The sequence below is a fragment of the Saccopteryx leptura genome, chromosome 5 (assembly GCF_036850995.1).
Source record: "Saccopteryx leptura isolate mSacLep1 chromosome 5, mSacLep1_pri_phased_curated, whole genome shotgun sequence".
NCBI classification, from domain to species: domain Eukaryota; kingdom Metazoa; phylum Chordata; class Mammalia; order Chiroptera; family Emballonuridae; genus Saccopteryx; species Saccopteryx leptura.
Window position 1 is genome coordinate 61,825,746 of NC_089507.1, and position 26,086 is coordinate 61,851,831.

General features: G+C 36.9%; 1 protein-coding gene across 2 annotated transcripts in view; it reads left to right on the forward strand.

The window, feature by feature from the left end:
• CFAP299 (cilia and flagella associated protein 299) overlaps window positions 1–26,086 on the forward strand; it is a 744,166-nt gene that overhangs the window by 343,102 nt on the left and 374,978 nt on the right. The window contains exon 4 of one of the 2 annotated variants that reach the window (XM_066386151.1): window positions 5,515–5,534. The exons of the other annotated variant lie outside the window; for it this stretch is intronic. Within the exon in view, the coding sequence (XP_066242248.1) occupies window positions 5,515–5,534 (20 nt within the window). The remainder of the gene's footprint in view (window positions 1–5,514; window positions 5,535–26,086) is intronic. 2 annotated transcript variants of the gene reach the window in all.

Consider the following 26,086-nt stretch of genomic DNA (forward strand, 5'->3'; position numbering starts at 1 on the left):
TTGACAGAAAGATTTAACTGTGTACATAATCTACAATGGCAATCTAAATGTGCCCCTTAGCACACTTGTTCTGTTTATTTTTTCTGTGTTACACTCTGATAACTTTGTGGTTGCCCATAATACCATACAGCAGGTGCACCTGGATAGCCACAATTTTATTTACATACAGAACAAAGTTAATGTTTTATCAAATGCAGGCCACACCTGGGTTGGGAAGCAATGTTCAAATCAAAATTTCAACTGGCTTTTAGCCTGATATTTGAACTCCATTGAGCAAACTCTCTTTAAAAATTTCAAGACTTGGTCTCTTAAATCCCCATTACCCAGAAAATGAAAGGGAGCTGAACACTGAATACATTACCTGTAGTGTACATGACCATTCACTATGGAAGGTCTTCATTTCAGCAGTGAGAATAACTGAATTGTGTCATTACTGCCCACGCTATAGACTCTCCTGGGCAAAGAATTCTTTAGATATAAATATATTTGTCCTGATACACCTGAGTGAGAGGATAATGGTTTTGATTAATGTCCTGAAAGTGAACTACATGAATGAATAAATTTTGTGTGAACTTCATAAATCACTGATGCTGCTGATGTTGTGAAGGTTTTTGTTGTTGTTGTTGTTATTCCTCAAGAAGAACATATATGCCAATCCTGCTTAGATTAGTGATACAGCTAAGAATACATAAATACAACTAGCCACCGTGGTTAACAAAACATTATATTTTATTATTTTCAGAACACAAAGAAATGCGTAATTTCTCTATTTCTATACCTTGTTTCTTACCTTCTGACTTCCTTTTTCTTCTTTACTCCAACGAGAAAAATGAGACAGTAAACTGAAAAGCAGAGCTTAAAGTTTAGTGAAAAGGATAAATTAACTCAGCTTGTTGCTAAATTAAAGAATTTGTCTCAAAAGCACGGTATGACTTTAATTTATCTGGAAATGATTATATTATAGTTTGATGAGAAAAAAAAACCCCCTAAAGTAGCTATATCTAGCCTAATCAACTAAATAACCTCATCTATATATGAGGTTGTAAATGAATTACTTTATTCAATATTATGTTTTATGAAATGACTATATATAAATTACTTGTGTAAATTGAATTATTTCTATTTGTGTACCCAAATTAATAATGTTCTGTGGTTTAAAGTGTTCCAGTACTGTGTTCACATACATAGAGGTTGAACTCACCTTGGCCAGTTGGCTCAGTGGTAGAGCATTGGCCCAGCATGTGGAAGTCCTGGGTTTTGTTCCCTGCCAGGGCACACAGAAGAAGCACCCATCTGCTTCTCCACCCTTCCCCCTCTCCTTTCTCTCTGTCTCTCTCTTTTCCTCTCCTGCAGCCAAGGCTCCATTGGAGCAAAGTTGGCCAGGGCACTGAGGATGGCTCCATGGCCTCTGCCTCAGGTGCTAGAATGACTCTGGTTGCAACGAAGCAACAGCCCCAGATGGGCAGAGCATCACCCCCTAGTGGGCTTGCCAGGTGGATCCCAGTTGGGCGCATGCAGGAGTCTGTCTCTCTTCCTCCCTGCTCTCACTTCAGAAAAAAAAAAGAGGTTGAACTCAGTACTCTGAATCCTCTGAATATCCCAAACCCTAACATTGATGCCTTGGACTCTCACTCCAAATCTTTTTTTATTTAATACATGCTGCTTAATATGCTTGTTTATCATTTAATTCACCTTTCATAAAACCAGAAGCATCAAATAAAAAAAGTACATGAGTGAGAAAGGAAAGACTAACAATCAAGGAGAAAGAAGAAAAATAACAATGTTGTGCTATATTTGTTACTGGGCTCTGTCACATGTGTTAGCACATTTAATCCCACATCCCTAGTGAGGTACATTACTTATTTCACAATGAAGTTCTCTAAGCCATGGGATATATAACACATGGAATTTCCCCTTGGCTAGTAGAACTGGGATATTGACTCAGGATATTTTACATTAAGCCAGTGGTGAATATTCACCAAGATAACATAATTCACCTAACAAGAAGTATAGAAATCATTTTAGGAAGATCGATAGAGAATGGTTAAAACAGAGCTTTGAAGTTATTGGCATCGTGTCTTATAGAACCTCATTTTCTAAAGATAATTAATATATTATTTTACATATTTTTGTTGTTGTTGCCTGAATCATTTCACCCTAAAACTGATGGAGCAACACTGGTGTCTCAAGTAAATTTCAGTAATTTATTATAAGCCCAAGTTATATTATTTCTTTCATTCTCTTTCCAAAACTAGGTCACATATATAATGCAAATCAGGACAAATATAAGCACTTGTGTTCCCCCTTCTCAAGTTTCAGCTGGCTTTTGTGTTTTACTGACACGCACCCCTACCCCACAGCAGTATTCTACAACAGTGGTCCCCAACCTCGGGCCACGGACCAGTACCGATCGTGGGCTATTTGGTACCGGTCTGCAGAGAAAGAATAAATAACTTACATTATTTCCGTTTTATTTATATTTAAGTCTGAACAATATTTTATTTTTAAAAAATGACCAGATTCCCTCTGTTACATCCATCTAAGACTCACTCTTGATGCTTGTCTCGTAAGTTCGACAATTATATTTAAAAATACCACAGTTTTTACGCCGGTTGCATAATTTTATTTTGTGCATTTATCTGTCCCACCCTAAAGGCCGGTCTGTAAAAATATTTTCTGACATTAAACCGGTCCGTGGCCCAAAAAAGATTGGGGCCACTGTTCTACAAAATGCAATCCACATATCACCTGCATGAGAATCAACAAGTTGCTTTTGTAGAAAGCTGAATTATGTCATCAGGGATTGGGGCTTAGGTGCATCAAGTCTGAGAACCACTGCTGCTCAATTCAACATTATTTCCTTTTGAGCTTTAAGATAATGATGTTTTGTAAACAACCACATTTCACAATCCATCTGTACATGCAGACTAATGCTTGATCAAAAAACTACTGTTGACTGAGGCAAAAGAGATAGGGAAAATAGTCTGTCTCCAGGTAACTCTGATCGCTGTTGGCTCTGCTTTTCCCTGTTTCTTTGCCACAAAGAAAATCAGACAAGCACACGCGTGTTTTTATTTATTTCCTCCAATTATTTTAAGTACTAGAGTTGTTTACCAATTTCTATGGAGTTGGGTTGTATTAATTGATACTACTGTTTGTAGGCCCCCTTACATAAATTTGTAATTTGTAATCCTTTTCCCCCTCTCTGTATATATAACATATCATCCATTTACACCTTAAGTTCACCTCCACAAAATGTTTATGTCAGTTTGCACTGAAATCATGCTCTTTCTATCTTAGTGGAAAGAGTTCTGATTAAAATTAACAGTGGAATATTTTAAGTCTCAAGGAGTGATTCAAAACTAACAGAAAGTCTGTTCCTGACAGGAAGTGTCTTAAGAGGTGCATTCGTGTGACTAATAATGACCTGATCCTAGTAGCTCTGGATTTAATAGAGATGACAAGCAGTCCCTGCCAGCAGTGAGGCGCCGACTCTAAATTAAGGCACTTCTATTGAAGAGGACACCTTGATGTAATAGACATTGCAGATCTTATTAGAGAAGATGGCTCTGAATTGATGTGGGTAATGGGGAAAAACTGGGGCCTGGACTTCTGCTGGAGAAGCATGTGTTATGTGTGTAGTTGGAAGCCTGGCTGCACTATTGAAATATTAGGGGGAAAGTTCATGTAATTTGTTTGACAGAGAAGTTAGAAGATACGAAACAATATTTTCCTTTTTTTTTTTCACTTGGAAGATTAAATGCTGGCAATTGCTGACAGTGCAGCTCTTTCTGAATGTGGTTAGAAGTCTTGAATTTCAATGACTAGTCCTATTTATCAAAATTTTTGTAAAAGCATTGCATACACTTGTTATTAAGATGTTGTTTTAAGTTGAAATGTTTTTAAATGGTTTCTGATCAGAAGAGAAAAACATGACTTTCATGTCAATGTGCAGGAGACGTACCTTTGGTTACATTTATACCAAATCTTTTTTTATTTTATTTAGAAAATTAAGTGTAACAGGGTGACATTGACCAATAAGAGTACATAGGTTTAAGGTAACACATTTCTATAGCATTTGAACTGTTGGTTATGTTGAATACCCATCACCCAAAGTCAAATCATTTTTCTTCACCTTATACAGTGTGTCCGTAAAGTCATGGTGCACTTTTGACCGGTCACAGGAAAGCAATAAAAGACGATAGAAATGTGAAATCTGCACCAAATAAAAGGAAAACTCTCCCAGTTTCATAGCTATTTAGTGCAGTTCGATGCGGGCTCACACACAGATTTTTTAGAGCTCCTTAGGTAGCTATCCCGTATAGCCTCTACAGACTTGTCACTGACTAATGGCCTACCAGAATGGGGTTTCTCCACCAAACTGCCGGTTTCCTTCAACTGCTTATCCCACCAAGTAATGTTATTCCTATGTGGTAGCGCTTCATTATAAATGCGCTGATATTCACGTTGCACTTTGTTCACGGAATCGAATTTAGCGAGACACAGAATACACTGAACTTTCCTCTGTACTGTCTACATCTCGACTGGCATGGCTGTGGGCTGCTCCGCTGTATACACGGTGTTACGTCATCATCTGTGCATGTGCACATGCTGCCACATCATCCTACAGAAACTGGGAGGGTTTTCCTTTTATTTGGTGCAGATTTCACATTTCTATCATCTTTCGTTGCTTTCCTGTGACTGGTCAAAAGTGCACCATGACTTTACGGACACACTGTATTTCTCCCTCTTTATACCTTTCCCACCACTCCCGGTCCCTTCCCTTACATCTTGGTTACCACTACACTTTTATCTATGTCCATGAGTCTCAGTATATTTATACCAAATCTTTATGAATTAGAATATTTAATTATAGCTTTAAGTTTTCCATTTTTATTGATATATTTAAATATTTATCAACTGATATTATACACATATATATATGCATGCACACACACATACATATACATACATATATGTGTATATATATTTTTTCAAGTGAGAGGAGGGGAGGTAGAGACAGACTCTCATGTGCACCCCAACCAGGATCCACCTGGCAACCTCTATCTGGGGCCAATGCTTGAATCAGCCAAGCTATCTATCCTCAGCACCTGGGGTTGATATTCAAACCAGTCAAGCCACTGGCTGCAAGAGGGAGAGAGAAAGGGGTGGGGGGAGAGGAAGGGGAAGAGGAGTAGATAGTCACATCTCATGTGTGCCCTGATTGGGAATCGAACCCTTGATATCCACATGCCAGGCCCATGCTCTATCCACTGAGCCAACCAGCCGGGGCCCAACTGATTATGTTTCAAATACTATATTTTATTATTTACTACAGAGGATTAGTAAAGAGTATTAAATTTTCATTTGTATTTTAATAAAATCTATTTTATTGCATTAACTTTTTCTCTTTGCCCTCTGTGTAGGCAATAAATTATGGCTAATACTAGAAACTGATGCTATTAATATTTAGTAATATGCGAAAATTATTTTACTTGGGAACTCTGATTGGAGCTTAAGCAACTGCAGACAGAGTGCAGTATTTAGAAATCAAGGGCTATTTATTGGTGAAACATTGTCCATTGGCTAGGTAAATAGTGATAGGGAAACAAACTTGTACAAGTGCAAAGTAGGTAACAATGTGTTTACTTTTTTTTTGAATATTTCCATGTATTCATAACAAAGTATTATAAAGTTATTGGAAGTCAGACTTCTTTACAAAATAAATATTTTAATACTTAACTGCAATGTGTCTACTTTGGAATAAAATAACTAACAGCACTGATTCACCCTAAGGTAAGCATGCATCTTGATACTTCTAGCAACAATAGCTTAACAGTATTTTATGTCTTCCCTTTTGACTCAGCAACTTCTGCAAGAACTTTAGGACATTATTGGAAGGAAGCACATTAATGCTTGTGGATGTGGAGGGAAGTTGGCCTGGTATCTGAGCCATCAATGCCTCCTTGAAAATACAACTTCCTAGGGGTCACCTTACTACCACTCTTTCAGCTGGAAGGGAGCTGTTAATTAGCCTTAATTACCTACTGCTTCCTTACTAGCCCTCTCCGGGAAATGAGAGCTATTTCTTCTGACTGGTTGATATTGCAGATGTCTAAGAGTTGACCTTGCATAAAATTAAACCAAATATTATATTGTATTCTATCATATTTCCATGTAAGTTTTCTTTGTTTGTCTTCCCAAGTAAACTGTAAACTTTCATCTGTGTATTTCAGGTGTCAACCCTGGAACCATACCAAAGCAGTTATTCTTTGCAAGCCCAGGCCTTCTGGCTTCCCCAAAACATATTACATGACAATGAAAGGTTATGACTCCTTGATAACATATGAAGCATCTCAAGGTCATGGATGAAAGCCAAGGCTGGCATGAATAGGCTTTATTCTTTTAGGTCTTTAAAGAAAATATAAGAGGTAGGGAGCAAGGCATACGTTTCAGAATTAAGAGATAATAGGCATTGCATAAAGTAAAGCTTTTTTCAAAGAAAAAAATGTAATCAACATGTAAAAATTTTATGTCATGAGCATGTAAGTAAAGAGGGTAAACAGTTTTTCTCAAACAGAAGGACTGAAGGACAACCAAACAAGAAAGTCATTGATAATAATAATTCAATATAATTTTCTCAAGTTTGTAGTCAAATATTCTGATATTTAAAAATGCACTGTACATACCAGAAAACTGGAGGAGCTCTAATATAGGAGGGGAAATTTAGGGATATATAAAAGTAATATGGAGGTGAAATGATATGAATCAAATATCAATGAAGTCTTATAAGGTAAACTGGAAGCACAAATCAAATCATATTAAAACAGCTGAAGAAAACAGGGAGTTCTTTTTGAAGGCTTGTAGTCAAAATGACCATGTGAACTCTGATTATACTATAATTTTAATTATTAATAAACTAAAAAATACATTAAATCATTTGTTTTCTGTCTTGTCAAGGATAAGGTAGCTAATAACAACTGAATTTTAACTTAGTGTAATAGGGTAGGGTATACTATATTATAAATGAAACAAACTATTAGTTAAGGGCTCAAAATAAATACATTACAATACTAGAAATGAAATAAAACAATTTTTATTTAAAGCACATGTGAAACCCATACTAAAATTATTTATTAAAAATAGAGAAAGTGTGGAAATATATATACATGGGTGTCTTTATTACTTTTCTGGGTTCCTCAACCCAATTCCAACCTCTGTGTGTGTGTGTGAATGAGTTTCCCCTCACTAACAAGCAATTCTCAGACACCAATGGGTATCTGAGAATTCAACTAAATTCCTTTTTTTCTTTTTATTAAACTAATTGGGGTGGCACTGGTTAACAAAATTATACAGGTTTCAGGTGCACAATTCTACAACACATCATCTGTACACTGCGTTATGTTTTTACCACTCCAAGTCAAGTCTCCGTCCATCATCATTCATTCCCTCTATACCTTTCTCCACCTCTCCCCATCTCCCTCCCCCCAGCAATTACTGCACTGTTGTCTGTGACCCTGATATTGTTTTCGTTTTTTCTCAATCCCTCCACCGCTTCTGCAATCTAGCATTGGGGAAAACTGCTCTTAATATAAGTCTGTCTCTGTATTGCTCATTGAGGGGGAAAACAGCTGTGTTAGGCTTGCTCGCTGGTTTACCAGCTGCACGCACTCGATCTGTCTGGTGTTTGAGCACATGGCGGTGCCACATGCTTACAGTCTATGTCAGGCTCCGGGTGCTTGCCCTCGGGGTGATTCTCCCAGATCACTCTCCTATGACTTTGAGGTGTGGATTTCCTGATCCCTTGCCCTTCACTTTGAAATGCAGGTTTTCCTTTGTTTATTTGCTTTTTCCTTTTGTTATTTGCTCTCCTGTCATTGTGAGCCTCCAATAAATGGGTAATGGCCCAATGCTTTCCAGCTCCAAAGATCCTCTACTGTCTTCCCAAATTCAGTGTGAACCTGCCTGGCCTCAAACACCAGCATTCCACTCAGAGTTTATTTTGTTCATTAGATTCCACACATGAGTAAAATCATATGGTACTTGTCCTTCTCTGACTGGCTTATTTCACTTAGCATAATGCTCTCCAAGTCCATCCATGCAGTTGCAAAGGGTAGATTTCCTTCTTTTTTATGGCTGAGTAGTATCATTGCATGAATGTACCACAGCTGTTTTATCATCTATTACTGATTGACACTTGGACTGCTTCCAAATATTGGCCACTGTAAAATATGACACTATCTACCAGAAGATAGAACCAGATAACCCAGGTAAAAGGCTCAGTCCCACAAGACCCCCATGCACTACAGAGACCATTTGTAAGCCCAGGTTGTTACCTGTGCTTCTGACCTACTGACTCTAAATCAGAGGTCCTACCACTCCCTCCTTGGCATCAATTAATTTGTAAGAGCTCACAGAAATTAGGAAAACCTGTTTATTCACTGATTGCCAATTTATTACCAAGATATTAAAGGATACAAATCAAAAGCAAGATGAAGATGGCCCTGGCTGGTTGGTTCAATGGTAGAGCGTCAGCCTGGAGTGTGGAAGTCCCAGGTTCAATTCCTGGTCAGGGCACACAGCAGAAGCGCCCATCTGCTTCTCCACCCCTCCCCCTCTCCTTCCTTTCTGTCTCTCTCTTCCCCTCCCACAGCCAAGGCTTTATTGGAGCAAAGTTGGCCTGGGCACTGAGGATGGCTCCATGTCCTTTCCTCAGGTGCTAGAATGCTCCAGTTGCAACGGAGCAATGCCCCAGTTGTTGCCAAGTGGATCCATGTCAGGTGCATCATGTGGAAGTCTGTCTCTCTGCCTCCCTGCTTCTCACTTTAGAGAATTACAAAACAAAACAAACAAAAAATACCAGATGAAGGCGATAGTGGGATTTGGCCAGTTTGGCCTGCTTTAGCAGAACCGACACCTAATTTTTTTGTTGAGTTTGGCAACCAGTTGTTAAAATGGCACTAGTAATCAGAGTTCTCTCTAAGGTGGATGCCTGGGCAGCTACCCAATGTGGAAATCAAAAATTTACATTCCTTATTCTTTTATTATTATTATTATTCAGTGAAAGGTAGAAGGCAGAGACAGACTATTGCATGTACCCTGACTAGGATTCACCAGGCAAGCAACCTACCTGGAGATGCTCTGCCCTTCTGGGCTGCTGCTTTGTTGCTTGACAACTGAGCTATTTTAGCACCTGAGGCAAGGCCAGGAAGCCATTCTCGGTGCCCAGGGCCAACTTTCAAGCCATGGCTGTGGGAGGGGCAGAGAGGAGGGGAGGAGAAGCAGATGGCCACTTCTCCTGTGTACCGTGGTGGGAAATTGAACCTGGGACTTCCACAGGCTGGGCAACATGCTTCTGCTGAGCTAAATAGCCAGTGCTTTTTCATTCCTTTAGAAGGAAAGAAGAAACCAACAAAAAAAGTAAATATTTATTATACATTATGTGCAAGCCACCTAACTAGATGCCTTACTTTTATTATGTATCTGAAATATAGTTAAATATTTAGAGAATATTCAATACTTTTAAGAGAACAAATACAGTAGTATATTTTTCCTCATCTAAAAACCCAAACCCAGTGCAAATAGATATTTGTTAAGATATTAAAACTCTCACTTTATAGGCTCCTATCATAGGGTGTGATAGTTGATTTGATATGCTTATATAAAATATCTTCTCACACATACATTGTAGGCTTAGGCATATATTCCAGGGTGATTGTATCAAATATATTTCAGTAACTCTTTTTTCAGTAAAGTGGGCAAAGCTATGGTTAAATTTGTCATGACACTGTTAAGTGTCCATTTTCCACTGTGAAAATGGCTAAATAATCTTTAAAATTATTATTTTCTAATTTCCTTAGAAACATATTGATAATTAATAAAAAAAAATACTATCAACAATCAGAAGCCTTGAGAGAATAAGATAGTATAGACTTGTGGGATCAATTTTTAAATATGTGATATCAAATATAAGGCATTTTATTATTGTTATTGTTCTTAAATTGATTGTCATATATTTTCTAAGTTACATTTATAAAAAATGATGCAAAAAAACCAACCATCCCATTGGTACACACTTGTCTCAATACCTACAGACAAAACACAGCATTTAAAATTGTGCAGTGAGTTTGTGAGTCAGAATCTTTGGGGTTGAATGTTTGCTATTTCCCCTCCTTATTCATCAGAGCAGTAGGACAATATATAACTTCATTTATGTGTGGCTCATCAGTGGATGACTCCAGAGAAGAATGGAAAGAACAATTTGTTGAAAAGGGGATGACCAGGGAGGTGCCAGGGATGTCATGGTGATGAAGGAGATGTTGTTCTACTCAGGAATGGCAGACAAGGATTTCTGAAGGGGCTTTGTGATTGAGAGCCACTGTCACTTTCTCCAAAGATGTTCATATCACAGTTTTGAAATGAATTTAATAAATCTTTCATTTGAAATTGTATTTTGTATCCACAATTGAGTGAACTTAAACTATGTTACTGTTGCTTCAGGGTGATGGCTAGATTCCTGATGCCATACTGATAAATTTGGTTTGCTCTCCTTATTTCTGTCATCGTTCTCAATACTAGCTTTAATTAGTTCTTTGAGGTCATGTTTAATCAACTTTACACTGACTGACTGACAATTTCTCCTGCCTCCTTTGTCTCCTTAAATCTGTTTCCTGCAGGAACTCAGAGCACTGGCTTTGGAATGAAGTAGCTCTGGATTCAAATTTTGGCCTACTCATTTTCTATGCGGTTTTGACCCATGTCTGGTCTATGAACCTATTTTCCTGGTTTATAAAATGAGAGAAATAATCATTGCCTTTGGGGTTTGGTTTGTGATGAAAACTAAATAAGATGAGTATGTAGAGCAGACCGGTGGTTGATTATCACTGACGTAGAGGATGTGGCCTACAGTGAGTATTTAAATAAATTGAAGCTGCGGTTTCTGTGACTGCTACTTCCGGATTCTGCACTCTCTCAACAGCTCCATCTACTTCCTCATCAAATGAGTGACACTCAGTAAAGTCACTGACACCCTTTTCTAGCGGTCCCCAGGGGAAATTTCCAGTGGAGGGTTTCCGTTCTTCAATTATTGCCTTTAATATTTGGTAAATCATGAGTAATATTTCTCTAGGATCCAGTTACAGGTGCAAATCTCCACTCAATTTTATCTAAATGTTTTGAACTGTGTCCTGTGTGTGTTGAAGATTACTTCTTTTCTTTTCCCAAGGAGTAGGCTTGGACTGCTGAGCATCCTTAAGAGACTATTTTGCAAATCTTCTGAAAGATTAAATATCAGGTTATTTTTAAATTGTTTTTGCACTCACTGAGTAAGAAGCTAAACTAACAGTCTTTAACTAACATTGCAGATGTTGGGGTGACTTAGGATTCTCAGGAAAAAAGACAAGGACTCTTCCTAGAAAAATCTTAGTTAATAATCATTTGTTTATGAATAATTAATACAACATGGTAAGTGCTTCAAATGAGGTATAAACCAAGTGCTAAGATAAGCATTAAAGGAAGCTATTTGGACTGAGGCTTTAGGACGTAAGAATTTTATAGGCCTTTGGGGGTGGGGGGTTGCCGAGGAGAATGTATTAGGGGAAAAACTGAAGATATTTCAGATAGAGGAGCTGGGGGAAAGACCTTAGTGTTAGAGTGAAGCATTATGTTAGGAAGGTTTTGCCTGACAAAGAAAGGACTTCGGGTTCAGTAGGGCAAACCGAGACTGCCCAGGTAGGCTGGAGATCAGACTGTAAAGGCCTTGAGGGCCATGCTTAGGAAGTTGAACTCTGTCATAAGCTCAGGGATCAAATGAATTCTTTAATGCAAAGACGTGAATGATCATTTTTATTAGAATAATAACTGTTCTGGTGATGAAAGAGGAATCTTGGATAAAGTGAGACTTACTGGGAAACTATTGCAACAGTCCATTTGAGAGAGAATGTAAGATGAATTAAGAAGGCAATAGCATTTGGATAGGAATACAACACAGATATAGTCTGAACTATACAAAGAGCTTCTGTTTTCCTCTTCACATTAGCAGAATGATTTTGCCTGTACTGTGGCCTTACTATCTGTATGAGGCTATCCTCAGTTGAGTTAGATCAGAGAATATTAATCAGCATTCTGTTTCAAATCTCAGTATGCCCAAAATTTTTTTTCTTAAAGATATTTATTTTTTAATTTTTATTGATTTTAATTTATTGTGTTTACATAGATTCAAATGTCCCACCGAATATATCTCCCCACCCCCACCCCCGTGTTACCCTCGACACCTCCTTTCCCCTCTCCTCCAAACACCTTCCCCCCTTCCCTCCAGGATTTTCTGTCCTGCTCTCTATAATGCTGTTATGTATATATAATTTCACTAATCTCTTTCCCTTCTCTGATCCCATCCTCTCATCCCCTTTTCCTCTGACCAATTTCCCTCTTGTCCCTTTGGTCCCGCCTCTGTCTCTATTCTGTTCCTCAGTTCACATTGTTCATTAGATTTCTCAAATGTGTGAGGTCATATGATATTTTTCTTTCTCTGCCTGGCTTATTTCACTTAGCATAATAATTTCCAGGTCCATCCATGTTGTTGCAAAAGGTAAAATCTCCTTCTTTTTTTTGGCCACATAGTATTCCATTGTGTTTATGTACCACAGCTTTTTAATCCACTCGTCCACTGACAAACACTTGGCATGTTTCCAGATCTTGGCTATTGTAAACAATGCTGCAATAAACATGAGGGTGCATTTCTTCTTTTGAATTAGTGACTTGGTATTCTTAGGATATATTTCTAAAAGTGGGATAGCTGGGTCAAAAGGCAGTTCCATTTTAAATTTTTTGAGGAATCTGCAAACTCTTTTCCACAGTGGCTGCACCAGTCTGCATTCCCACCAGGAGTGCAGGGGGGTTTCCTTTTCTCCACATTCTTGCCAGCACTTACTATGTGTTGTTTTGTTAATGAGTGCCATTATGACAGGTGTGAGGTGGTATCACGTTGTGGTTTTAATTTCAATTTCTCTAATGATTAGTGATGTTGAACAATTTTTTATATGACTTTTGGGCATCAATATGTCCTCTTAGGAGAAGGGCCTATTCATTTCTTTTGCCCATTTTTTGATTGGATTGTTTGCCTTCCTAGTGTTGAGTTTTACAACTTCTTTATATATTTTGGTTACTAATCCCTTATCATATGTATTCTTAAATATGTTCTCCCATTGTGTGGTTTGTCTTTTTATTTTGTTCACATTGTCTTTAGCTGTGCAAAACTTTTTAATTTGATATAGTCCCATTTGTTCATCCTGTCCTTTATTTCACTTGCCCATGGAGATAAATCAGCAAATATATTGCTGCAAGAGATGTCTGAGAGCTTACTGCCTGTTTTCTTCCAGGATGATTATGGTTTCACAACTTACATTCAAATCTTTCCTCCACTTTGAGTTTATTTTTGTGAATAGTGTAAGTTGGTGGTCTAATTTCATTTTTTTGCATGTAGCTTTTCAATTTTCCCAACACCATTTGTTAAAGAGACTGTCTTTACTCCAATGAATGCTCTTGCCTCCTTTGTCAAATATCAATTGTCCATAAAAGTGTGGGTTTATTGCAGGGTTCTCTGTTGTGCTTCATTGATCTATATGCCTGTTCTTATGCCAGTACCAAGCTGTTCTGAGTACAATGGCCTTGTAGTATAACTTGATATCAGGAAGTGTGACAGCACCCACTTCATTCTTCTTTTTCAAGATTGCTGAGACTATTTGTGTTCATTTTTGGTTGCATATAAATTTTGGAATATCTGTTCTTTATCTTTGAATTGTGCCATTGGTATTTTAATAGGAATTGCACTGAATTTGGGTAATATAGACATTTTAATGATGTTTATTCCTCCTATCTATGAACATGGTATATGCTTCCACTTGTTTGTATCTTTCTTGATTTCTTTTATCAATGTTTTATAATTTTCCAAGTACAAGTCTTTAACTTCATTGTTTAAATATATATTTTTTGTTGCAATAGTGAAGGGGATTTTCTTAAATTTTTTTCAGACATTTTATTGTTGATGTATAAAAGTGCCACTGATTTCTGGATATTAATTTTATATCCTCCCACCCTGCTGAATTCATTTATCAGATCCAGTAGTTTTTTGACTGAGACTTTAGGGTTTTCTATGTACAGTATCATGTCATCAGCAAATAATGATAGTTTTACTTTTATTTTTGTATTCCTTTTATTTTTTCTTCTTCTCATCTGATTGCTGTGGCTAGGACTTCCAGAACTATGTTGAATAAGAGTGGTGAAAGGGGGCACCCCTGCCTTGTTCCTGATCTTAAGGGTATTGCTTTTAGTTTTTGTCCATTGAGTATGATGTTGGCTTTGGGTTTGTCATAGATGGCCTTTATCATGTTGAAGTATGTTCCTTGTATTCCCTCTTTGCTGAGAGTTTTGATCATAAATTGGTGCTGGATTTTATTAAATGTTTTTTCTACATCTATTGATATTATCATGTGATTTTTCTTGTTCCTTCTGTTTATGTGATGATTTGCAAATATTGTACTAGCCTTGCCTCCCCAGAATAAATCCCACTTGATTATGATGTCTAATTTTTTTAGTGTATTGCTGGGATATTGGCTTATAGTTTTCTTTCTTTATAGTTTCTCTACCTGGTTTTGGAATGAGGATTATGCTCGCCTCATAAAAGGAGTTTGGACGTTTTTCTTCCTCTTGAATTACTTGAAATAGCATCGGAAGGATAGAAGTTAGATCTTCTTTGAATATTTGGTAGAATTCGCCTGTGAAGCCATCTGGCCCAGGACTTCTGTTTGTTGAGAGTTTTTTGGTAACTGTTTCAATCTCATTTGTTTTCATCGGTGTGCTTAAGTTTTCTGATTCTTCCATATTAATTTTTAAAAGATCATATGTTTCAAGGAATTTGTCTATTTCACCTAGGTTGTCTAACTTTTTGGCATACAGTTCTTCATAGTATTTTTTTACAATCCTTTGTATTTCTGCTGTGTCAGTTCTTACTTCTCCATTCTTATTTCTAATTTTATTTAAGTCCTCCCTCTTTTTTATCTTGGTGAGTCTGGTTAAAGGTTCATCAATCTTGTTTACCTTTTCAAAGAACCAGCTCTTGGTTTCATTGATCTATATTGTTTTTTTAGGCTCTATGTCCTGTATTTCCACTCTGATCTTTATTATCTCCTTCCTTCTAATTCCTCTGGGCTTTACTAGCTGTTCTTATTCTAGTTCTTTTAGATGCAAGGTTAAGTTGTTTATTTGAGCTTTTTCTTGCTTCTTAAGGTGTGCTTGTAATGCTATGAACTTCCCTCTCAGGACTACTTTTGCAATGTTCCATAAATTTTGAGTTGTTGTATGTTCATTTTCATTTGTTTTAAGAACATTTTTTATTTCTTACTTGATCTCATTGTTAATCCATTCATTATTTAATAACATGTTATTTAATCTCCAAGTGTTTGAATGTTTCTCAGTTTTTCTATTGTAGTTGATTTCTAGTTTCATGCAATTGTGATCAGAAATGATGCTTGATATGATTTCAATCTTCTTAAATTTATTGAGACTTATTTTGTGTCCTAACATGTGGTCTATCATAGAGAATGTACCATGAGTACTTGTAAAGAATGTATATTCTGCTGCTTTAGGGTGAAAAGTTCTAAAGATATCTATTAAATCCAGTTGATGTAATGTGTCCTTTAAAGCTGCTGTTTCTTTTTAATTTTCTTTCTGGAGGATCTATCCATTGATGTTAGTGGAGTATTAAAATTCCCTACTGTTATAGTATTGCTGTTGATCTTGCTCTTTTTGTCTATCAAAATCTTCTTTATATATTTAGGTGTTCCTATATTATACAGATAGATATTTATAATGGTTATATCTTTCTGTTGGATTGCTCCCTTTATCATTATGTAGTGACCTTCTTTATCTCTTACTATAGCCTTTGTTTTAATGTCTATTTTGTCTGATATAAGTATTGCTATCCCAGCTTTTATTTTTCATTTCTATTTGCATGAAATATTTTTTTTCCATCCCTTTTCTTTCAGTCTATATGTATCTTTTGTTTTGAGGTGGGTCTCTTGTAGACAGCATATGTATGAGTCCTGTTTTCTTATCCACACAGCTATGCTATATCTTTTTTTTTTTTTTTTTACAGGGACAGAGAGAGAGTCAGAGAGAGGGATAGATAGGGACAGACAGACAGGAACTTAGCGAGATGAGAAGCATCAATCATCAGTTTTTCATTGCGAGACCTTAGTTGTTCATTGATTGCTTTCTCATATGTGCCTTGACCACTGGACCTTCAGCAGACTGAGTAACCCCTTGCTCAAGCCAGTGACCTTGGGTCCAAGCTGGTGAGTTTTTTTTTTTGTTTGTTTGTTTTTTTTTTACTCAAGCCAGATGAGCCCGCACTCAATCTGGTGACCTCAGAGTCTCCAACCTGGGTCCTCTGCATCCCAGTCTGATGCTCTATCCACTGTGCCACCACCTGGTCAGGCTTTGCTATATCTTTTTATTGGAGCATTGAATCCATTTACATTTAAGGTTATTCTTGATATGTAGTAGTTTATTGCTATTTTATTCTTTAAATCTACATTACTCTTTTTTTAAAGATTTTTTTCCCTTTGTTCTGTTTACAATAGGCCCCTAAACATTTCTTGCAGCATTGGTTTGTTGTTGTTGTTGTTGTTGTTTTGTTTAAGATACTTTTAATTTAATGATAGCCTTGTTGGATAAAGAAGTCTTGGTTGGAAACATTGATACGTAAAGACACATGCAGCCCCATGTTTATTGCAGCATTGTTCACAGTGGCCAGGACATGGAAACAACCAAAAAGCCCATCAATAGATGACTGAATAAAGAAGATGTGGCACATATACACTATGGAATACTACTCAGCCATAAGAAATGATGACATCGGAACATTTACAGCAAAATGGTGGGATCTTGATAACATGATACGAAGTGAAATAAGTAAATCAGAAAAAACCAGGAACTGCATTATTCCATACGTAGGTGGGACATAATAGTGAAACTAAGAGACATTGATAAGAGTGTGGTGGTTACGGGGGGGAGGGGGGAATGGGAGAGGGAAAGGGGGTGGGGAGGGGCACAAAGAAAACAAGATAGAAGGTGACAGAGGACAATCTGACTTTGGGTGGTGGGTATGCAACATAATTGAACGACAAGATAACCTGGACTTGTTATCTTTGAATATATGTATCCTGATTTATTGATGTCACCCCATTAAAAAAATAAAATTATAAAAAAAATAATAATAAATAAAGAAGTCTTGGTTGTAGGCTCTTGTTTTGCATTACTTTGAGTATTTCTTGCCATTCCCTTCTGGCCTCAAGTGTTCCTGTTGAAAATTCAGATGTCATCTTTAGGGGGGCTCCTTTGTAGGTGATTCACTACTTTTCTCTTGCAGCTTTTAGTATTCTTTCTTTATCTCTTAACTTTAGTATTTTAATTATGATGTGTCTTGGTGTAGATCTCTTTGGGTTCTCTTTAGTAGGACTCTCTGTGCTTCTTGAACTTGTGTGGCTTTTTCCCTCATCAATTTAGGGAAGTTTTCAGTTATGATTTCTTCAATCAGGCTCTCTAGCCCTTGTTCTTTCTCTTCTTCTTCAGGAACTCCTATTATATGAATGTTGTTTCTCTTCATGTTGTCACAGAGCTATATTAGAGTTTCCTCATACTTTTTGAGCCTCTTTTCTTTTTGCTGTTCTGCTTCTGTGCTTTTGTTTATCTTGTCCTCTAAATCATTGATTTGATCCTCAGCTTCATCTAGTCTCCTGTTAATTCCTTCTAGTGTAGTCTTCATTTCTGTTATTATATTTTTTATTTCTGTCTGATTTTTTCTTATGATTTCAGTGTCCTTTTTGATGCTTTCTTTCTCTTTATTTCAGTGCTCATTATGTCTGTCTAATGTTGCTCTAAGACTTTTGAGCATTCTAACAATCATTATTTTGAACTCTGCACCCTGTATCTTGGTTATTTCTATCTTATTCAGTTGTTTTTCTGGGGATTTCTCTTATTGATTCATTTGGATTGCATTTCTCTGTTTTCCCATTTTGTCTGTGTAAAGACTGCTCCTTTGGGTGTGCTGTTTGTGTAAATAGCTGAGTAGAGGGTTGGTGTTGTCTGCCTTCATCTTCCAGTTATGTTTTTTCTAGATATTCTTGGATTGGCATCAGCTGTTGTTTGTAACCTGCTGCAGGCTACTTCTATGCTGCTACTGCTCTTTGTGCTAGTTGTGTTGGTGCTTTCTATGCCTTAGCTGGATCAGATGTGAGGAGCCCTTTCTTAAAATACCACTCTTACTAGGATTGTTAGATCCTGAGTTGATGCTCTCTGTATATGGCTACTAGAGGTGCAAGCCCTGCGACTCCCTGGCTGGAACCTGTCACAGACCGGTGGGGGTCACTGCATATGACTGGCCCTTAGCAACCTTCCTGGAGCTACCAGTGAACCAGAATTTGTGGCTGCCTCTGCTGGGCCCAGGTGCTGTTGTAAATATCAGCTGCATTTCTAGTCTGGGTTTTATTCAGTCTTGGCCAGTGGATGAAGTCTCTGTGTTCTCAAGATGTGGTCTGCCCACCGGCTGCCATTGCCACCATCATCTCTTCCTCGGGTGTTTGGGCACAGGCACCACCAGGCATTAGGCCCACTCATGCACTGCACCTCCCCTGGCACCACTTCTGCAGGCATGTGGGTCACCTCCAGGGTGCTACCTCTACCGGCTGCCTCATTGGGCTTAGCCCTTGCAGGCATGCGGACCACCTTGCTGGGTGCCACACACAGGCTGCCCCCTTAGGTGCCGCCCCCACAGGTGCATGGCTACCTTGCCTGGTGCTGCTCCTGCCTCAGCTAGCATGCTGCCTTCACTGCAGCAGGGTGAAGCCTCAGCAGTATAGCCCAGTCCTCAGCACTCAAAACTTGTGTACCTTACATGCCCCCTGCTTCTAAGCAACTCTTTGCTCTGACTGGAGTAGGAGAGCCTCTGGTGGGCAGGGTAATTGCTTCCCTTTGCTGGTGTTGCTTCTCCCAGAAACAATGACTACTTTAGGTTTGGGGAGTGACCCAGCACAGGGGTTAAGGTGGCTGTCCCCCACAGTCTCTCCCTGTTCCTCCAAGACTATACTCTCCTCTCACAACTCCAGTTCTCTCAGTGTTCTCCACTTCCGGAGCCCCAGGTAAGTGGCTGTTCACGAGGTTTTCTGCACAGTTTCTTTAAGATGGAGCCTGGGTCTGAGAGTTCTGTCTCCCTCTTGCAAACAGTAACCCATCCCTTCTGTCTGCTAAATACTGTCTGTATGCCTCTTGTAGTCTCTTGGGCTCTAGGCTGGGGCTCCAGTCCTGGGGCTGAGGACCCACAACTCTCTGGGCAACCCAACCCACCATGAGAGTCTCTCTGGGCCACTGCTCTCTCCTGGGAGTGGCGCAGCCCTTTCCATGTCTCAGCCCTTCCTACCATTCTTAGTGTGGTTTCTTGGTGGTCTTTGGTTTTAGATTCCTTTTAGTTTAGTCCAAAGTTGGTTTTTCAGGATAATTTTTCCCCAATTAAGTTGTAATCCACTTTGGTTCTGGGAAGTGGGAGTTGTAATGTCCACCTACTCTGTCACCATCTTCTGGTCTCCGAAAGCAGAGTGTGTGTGCAAGACCTGGCTGTCTTCAGTGCCAAGGTTTTAAGAACCAAAACATCCACTCTGTGAGAATGTAACTCTCACCTTGCTAGCAGATTCTCTTCTTTGCTGCTGTGATAAAACCAGTTTCCATGCTGGGGAGGCACACTTGTACTCCAGCCACCCCTGTCGACTCAGCCCCACTGCACAGCCAAACCCCAATAAAGACATTTATATAGGCATCTTTTCTAAAACCATCTTGTCTCATACTAACTTTATTGTCCTTTATAATTTTATTATTAATATATTTATAATAATACCTTGTATTCTGGTTGGGATGGCACAATAAATTCATATTTCAAGCACCACCTTTGCTTCAAACAATAGCAATGAAATATGAACAGAAAGAAAATATAAATGATAGAACTAGACTCAATAGCAAGATCAGTATCTTTGTAGAGCAGAAACTTAAAGTTTCGGTGAGTTTAAAGCTACAACCTGCTAATGTCCTGTTGCTGAGTCACATGGTCCAAAAAAAAAATCTCTACACAATACTCAAAACTACAGAGCGTGTGCTTACTGCTTCATGTCTGTAATGAGAATGACTTTTGCGTAATTCAGGAAAGGAGGATTGAATTATGGTGGTGATTGTGAGCCTGAGGCTATGGCATTGTAAGATACTGTAGAGCAAATTAAGTGAGAACACTGATACTTCACTTTTTAAAAAAATTTAAAATGAATTAAGTTGGCTATTGGTTTAGTGACTGAATCTATGCTATTATTGATATAATCATAAAGAAGGAACTATTTTATGGTTGGTTCTGGATTTAACTCCAAAAACAACTGCAATGGAGAGGAATAAAAATATAATAGGAAAGAGACAGAGAGAAAGGAGGGAGGAGAAAGAGGATTCATTTCATTCAAATGAGATTGCAAGCCAAGATCCCAAAGTACATGAGCAAATCTAATGTGTAGAAATACAGCCCACAAACTAGAGAAATGTTCACAAGAATGTATCCAAGATGAAATTAATTTTAAGAAATAATATGATAATACTCATTTTAAAAAAGCGAAAGGAAACAAAAATAATTAGAAATAAAGAAAATCAAGTAAAAATTTTGGAAATACAATAATTTTTATTAAAATTAATAAAACTTATAGATGGAATATATTATAGACTGAACATCATCTAAGAGAAAATTAATGAACTAGGTGGTAGAACTGAGGAACTTACCAAGAGTGCAACACAGAGAGGTAGAGAGATGGGGAATGTTGTAAAACAGCCACAAAATATGGAGGAAAGATGAAGAGGCCCCAAAATACTTTGACTAAGATTTCCAGGAGCACATGGAAGTAATGGTACAAAAGCAACATTTGTGTATGTACTTTTTAATTTTATTTATTGATTTATTTTTGTAAAAATGGAAAACTGATTAAAGGTAGAGTAAAATTATTTTAAATTTAATCTCATCACTCTGTATCCCTGTAATTTGCATATGCCAGACTTATTTGACATATTATCAGAAAAGTCCCATCTTTAAAGGTATCTTAAAAGGAAAATTTAGTCTTCTTTAAATTTGTCTACTACTTTTAAGTAAGTTAATACCATAATTTTGTATAGTTTTATATTGAGTGATGATTAAATTAAGAATATTATAGTCCTTAAGTAAATTCTGAAATGATAAGTTTCAGAAATATTGTTTTAGAATGATTTAGAAAAGGCTTTAGTAACAAATATATATTCACATTATTTTTCTAATCATATTTTGTTAATTTTATGGCAAATAAAATACATAGCTTATTTTTTAATAGCAGAAGTTCTGATAACTACCACTTCAATAACTACATCTTAATAATACTACTAGGTATTAATAATCCAGACTCTAAATACGTTACAAATTATACAATTTCTTAGGAAATTTAAAAAAAAAGAAACCTACCAAATTAGGTAAGGCAAAATGTGGAAATTTGGTGATTATTTTAAAAATACAATGGTAGATGTACAAGATTTGCTAAGACATGTGATATACAAACACACCACTGCAACTACACACAGTCTTCCCTTGCTATATCGGGGTACACTTTTCATAATCTATCTGTATCGTGGACTTTTAATTTGTACATACCTAATTTTGTATCACAGATTTTTTGCTATACTGTGAAATTTACATAGGTTTAAGAGTGTAGAAAGTGTTTAAGAGCATAGGAAATGTTTAAAAGAGTGTGGGAAAGGTTTATAAGAGTGTGGGGAGGGTTTAGAAAGCCTTAAAATATATATAAATAATAAAATAAATATAACGTTGTTTCTTCACGGATTTTCACCTACTGCGGGGTGAGAGATTCTGGAACCTAATCTCTATGATAGATGAGCGACCACTGCATATAGGTCATTCTTTCTAAGAATTTTTATTTTCTTTTAAGGGCTTGCTTAAAGGTGTACATTTCATAGTTTGCTCAAAACTTAAAACTTATAAAATAATTTCCTTGTCATAATATTTGAAAATATTAATTATCTTTATGTTTTGGAAACAGAAATAGTTCTATATTTTTCTTTCCCTCTTTTTTAAGTAGTTTAATTGCTTTCTACTTAGAAAAACTTGTCAAATGTCTGAAATAACCTGGGGCCCTGGAAAAATGAATTTTTTAATGCCATGAGACTCATTCAAAGAAAGACAAGACATAATGATGACGTTTTCAGGATATATATTTATTCCGTATTTGAGATTTAAATTATTTATTTATTTTTTATTATTGTTATGGCAGGGAATTAATGATTTGTCTCTCATTAAGTAATATATTGACCATAGCTGCATAATATTTTTATAAGGGCATACATGAAATTATTTGATTAACAGTAGATTTTCCATGGAATAAATGCCAAGAATAATGTCTTTTAAATCATTTTTTTCTTACCTCAAAATATTAAAAAATTATGTTGAATTATTGCTTTATCACAAAACATTTTAGAGATTAATTAGGTTTAAAAAGAGATAGACCCACACCAATGAATAGGTACTTAACTTTGACTCTTGAGATATTCAAGTACTGTCATAATTCTGTCTGTAGGAACATTGTTTTCAAATTAGTCAATTTACATACTTTTTTTTCAAATATTTTTGTTTTTAAATTTATATTATCATGGATTATGATTGCTTTAGTCACACTAACAATAGTAAAAGCATTTTGGAAAGTTAGTTATTCAGACCATTTTCTTCCTGTTTTTATTTTTAGTTTATTTTATTGATTAATTACATTATCATACAAACATTTTGTGATGGAAATATTGTTATATTCCAATTATTTTTTAAAATATGGATTTCTTTTCACAAAAGCAAAATATGCCCTTAAATGACTATTAATATTTAATTTTTCACTTACTCTTTTCTCCATTTTAGTTTATTCACTCATTCACTCAATTAATCTACATTTATTCAGCATCTGTTATGTGCCTAGGAAATGCTAGCTGCTGGTAATGAAACTTGAGAGAGTACTTATAAGTCTCTGAAAATTATGGAAATTAGTGCTCCATAGGTAAACATGAACCATAAACAAGTGAACAAATAAATAAAATATACTATGAAGGAAACAAAGATCAAGAATAACAGCTATCTGACCAGGTGGTGGCAGTTGATAGAATGTCGGACTAGGATACAGAGGACCCAGGTTCAAAACCCAAGGTTACTGGCTTGAGTGTAGGCTCATCCGGCCTGAGCGTGGGCTCACCAGCTTGAGCGTGAGGTTGCTGACTTGAACATAGAATCATAGATATGACCCAAAGGTCACCAGCTTGAGCCCAAAGGTCACTGGCTTGAAGCTCAAGGTCGCTGGTTTGAGCCCAGGGTCCCTGGCTTGAGCAAGGGGTCACTTGCTCTGATGTAACCCCCCCACCACCATCATGGCACATATGAGAAAGCAACCAATAAACAACTAAGGTGCCGCAAGGAAGAGTTGATGCTTCTCATCTCTCTCCTTTTCTGTTTGTCTCTATCTGTACCTCTCTCTGTCACACACATACACAAAAAAAGAATAATGCCTTATGTGGGGTAGACTAATTTACATATACATACATATGGGAATACATGTATTTATCACTTTCATACATACTAATGAGATATTAAATCATTGTTTGATGAAGAGGTGCCCTTTTGCAAATTGTTTTGCATATATTTAACATTTAAAAATAATAAAACTAAAAGAAGATGTTTTTTTAAGTAAATAAAAATTGAAGTATTTCCTTAGATATCACTGATGGAATTTTTAAAATCCATTTATCTGACTTATAAAAAAATTGAAATGATCTTGAAAGTTATCTTTTGTGGGAATAATGTAATTTCAATAAGCACAATTCTTATTATGTTAAAATCTCACAATGTGATAAATGGACAATTTTATATCAATGACATATTTGATACCATAATTAATACATTATTAAATATTTATTGAAAGGACATATATTAAATATCAAACTCTTCTTAAAAATGACATTTATAAAAAAAAGTTTAAGTGTCTATTTTAACACTATCATTTCTTAAAATTGAGAAACATAAATTGTATGCATTATGTTAGTTGACTCCTCTTTTCTCCTTAAAATGTGACAATGACTACTTAACTTTTTAAATTATAATTTTAAGATTACCATGCTTATTTTAATAGACTTTCTGACTTGGTTTAATTTTCCATTTTAGGACACATGTTTCTAGATTGTGTCATGGCTTCAGGCTTTTATATATGGCAAAATACCATCAGGAATGAAGATGCTTTTCTGCCTGAGTTTTCATTGCATCTAATTAAGATTACTTTTTTAATTAATTTTTATTGATTTTAATTTATTGTGTTTACATAGATTCAAGGTGTCCCACCAAATACATCTCCACCCCCATGTTCCCCTCAGCATCCTCCTTGCCCCCCTCTCCCTATCAACCTCCCCCCTTCCCTCCAGGATTTGCTTTCCTGCTCTCTATAACACTGTGCTATGTATATATAATTTCACCAATCTCTTTCCCTTCTCTGATCCCATCCTCACATCCCCTTTCTCTCTGTCTGCTTTCCCTCTGGTCCCTTTGATCCCTCCTCTGCCTCTATTCTGCTCTTCAATTCACATTGTTCATTAGATTCCTCAAATGAGTGAGATCATATGATATTTTTCTTTCTCTGCCTGGCTTATTTCACTTAGCATAATAGTTTCCAGGTCCTTCCATGTTGTTGCAAAAGGTAAGATTGCCTTCTTTTCTATGGCCATGTAGTATTCCATTGTGTATATGCACCACAGCTTTTTAATCCACTCGTCCACTGACGGACACTTGGGCTGTTCCAGGTCTTGGCTATTGTAATTAAGATTATAACTAAACTGGCCATTACAAAAATATTGTCTTACTCCTTTTCTTGCTTCTTAATTTGATGGTTAATAATTTATTTTTAACTGGACTGATTTTATGCTTTATTCAGAGACTAAATTTGTGTAATAATACCAATTATATCATTGTATAAGAAGCAATAATTTCTGAAAATAGTCTTAATTACAGTTTTTTTCCCTTTGTGTTTTGATATTTCCTTTTTTAAACATGTTTATTAATGTAGAGAACAGAATGAAAACCATAAAACTATGCAAACAAAAACGTCAGTGTGAACTCTTGCTCAGTGAGAGAACTCTTAAAACACCACAGCACAATTGTTAAGAGTGGAGGCATAGGTTCTAGACTGAAAACAAGCTCTGTCCCAACCAGCTCTATTGCCAACCTTGAGCAAGTTATTTAAGCTGTCTGGTCCTCAGTTTCCTCATGTGTAAAATAAAGAAAATAATATCTATCTCAGAGTGTCATTTTCACTACATATATAATAGCTTACATTAATATAGCATTTATAAAAAGCAGCTTACATTAATATAATGTAAGCTATTATTTTTAACATTTCCACTTAGCTGTTGAAAATATTCTATCTAGATTGCAATGATCATAAAATACTGTGACATTAGGTTGAATATATGTGACAAAATATACTTTGCCCTGGCCCATTGGCTCAGCGGTAGAGCGTCGGCCTAGCGTGCGGAGGACCCGGGTTCGATTCCCGGCCAGGGCACACAGGAGAAGCGCCCATTTGCTTCTCCACCCCTCCGCCGCGCCTTCCTCTCTGTCTCTCTCTTCCCCTCCCGCAGCCAAGGCTCCATTGGAGCAGGGATGGCCCGGGCGCTGGGGATGGCTCTGTGGCCTCTGCCTCAGGTGCTAGAGTGGCTCTGGTCGCAACATGGTGACGCCCAGGATGGGCAGAGCATCGCCCCCTGGTGGGCAGAGCTTCGCCCCATGGTGGGTGTGCCAGGTGGATCCCAGTCGGGCGCATGCGGGAGTCTGTCTGACTGTCTCTCCCTGTTTGCAGCTTCAGAAAAATTCAAATATATATATATATATATATATATATATATATATATATACTTTAACTTATTTTTAGTAGGCTATTATAATTGAATCCTT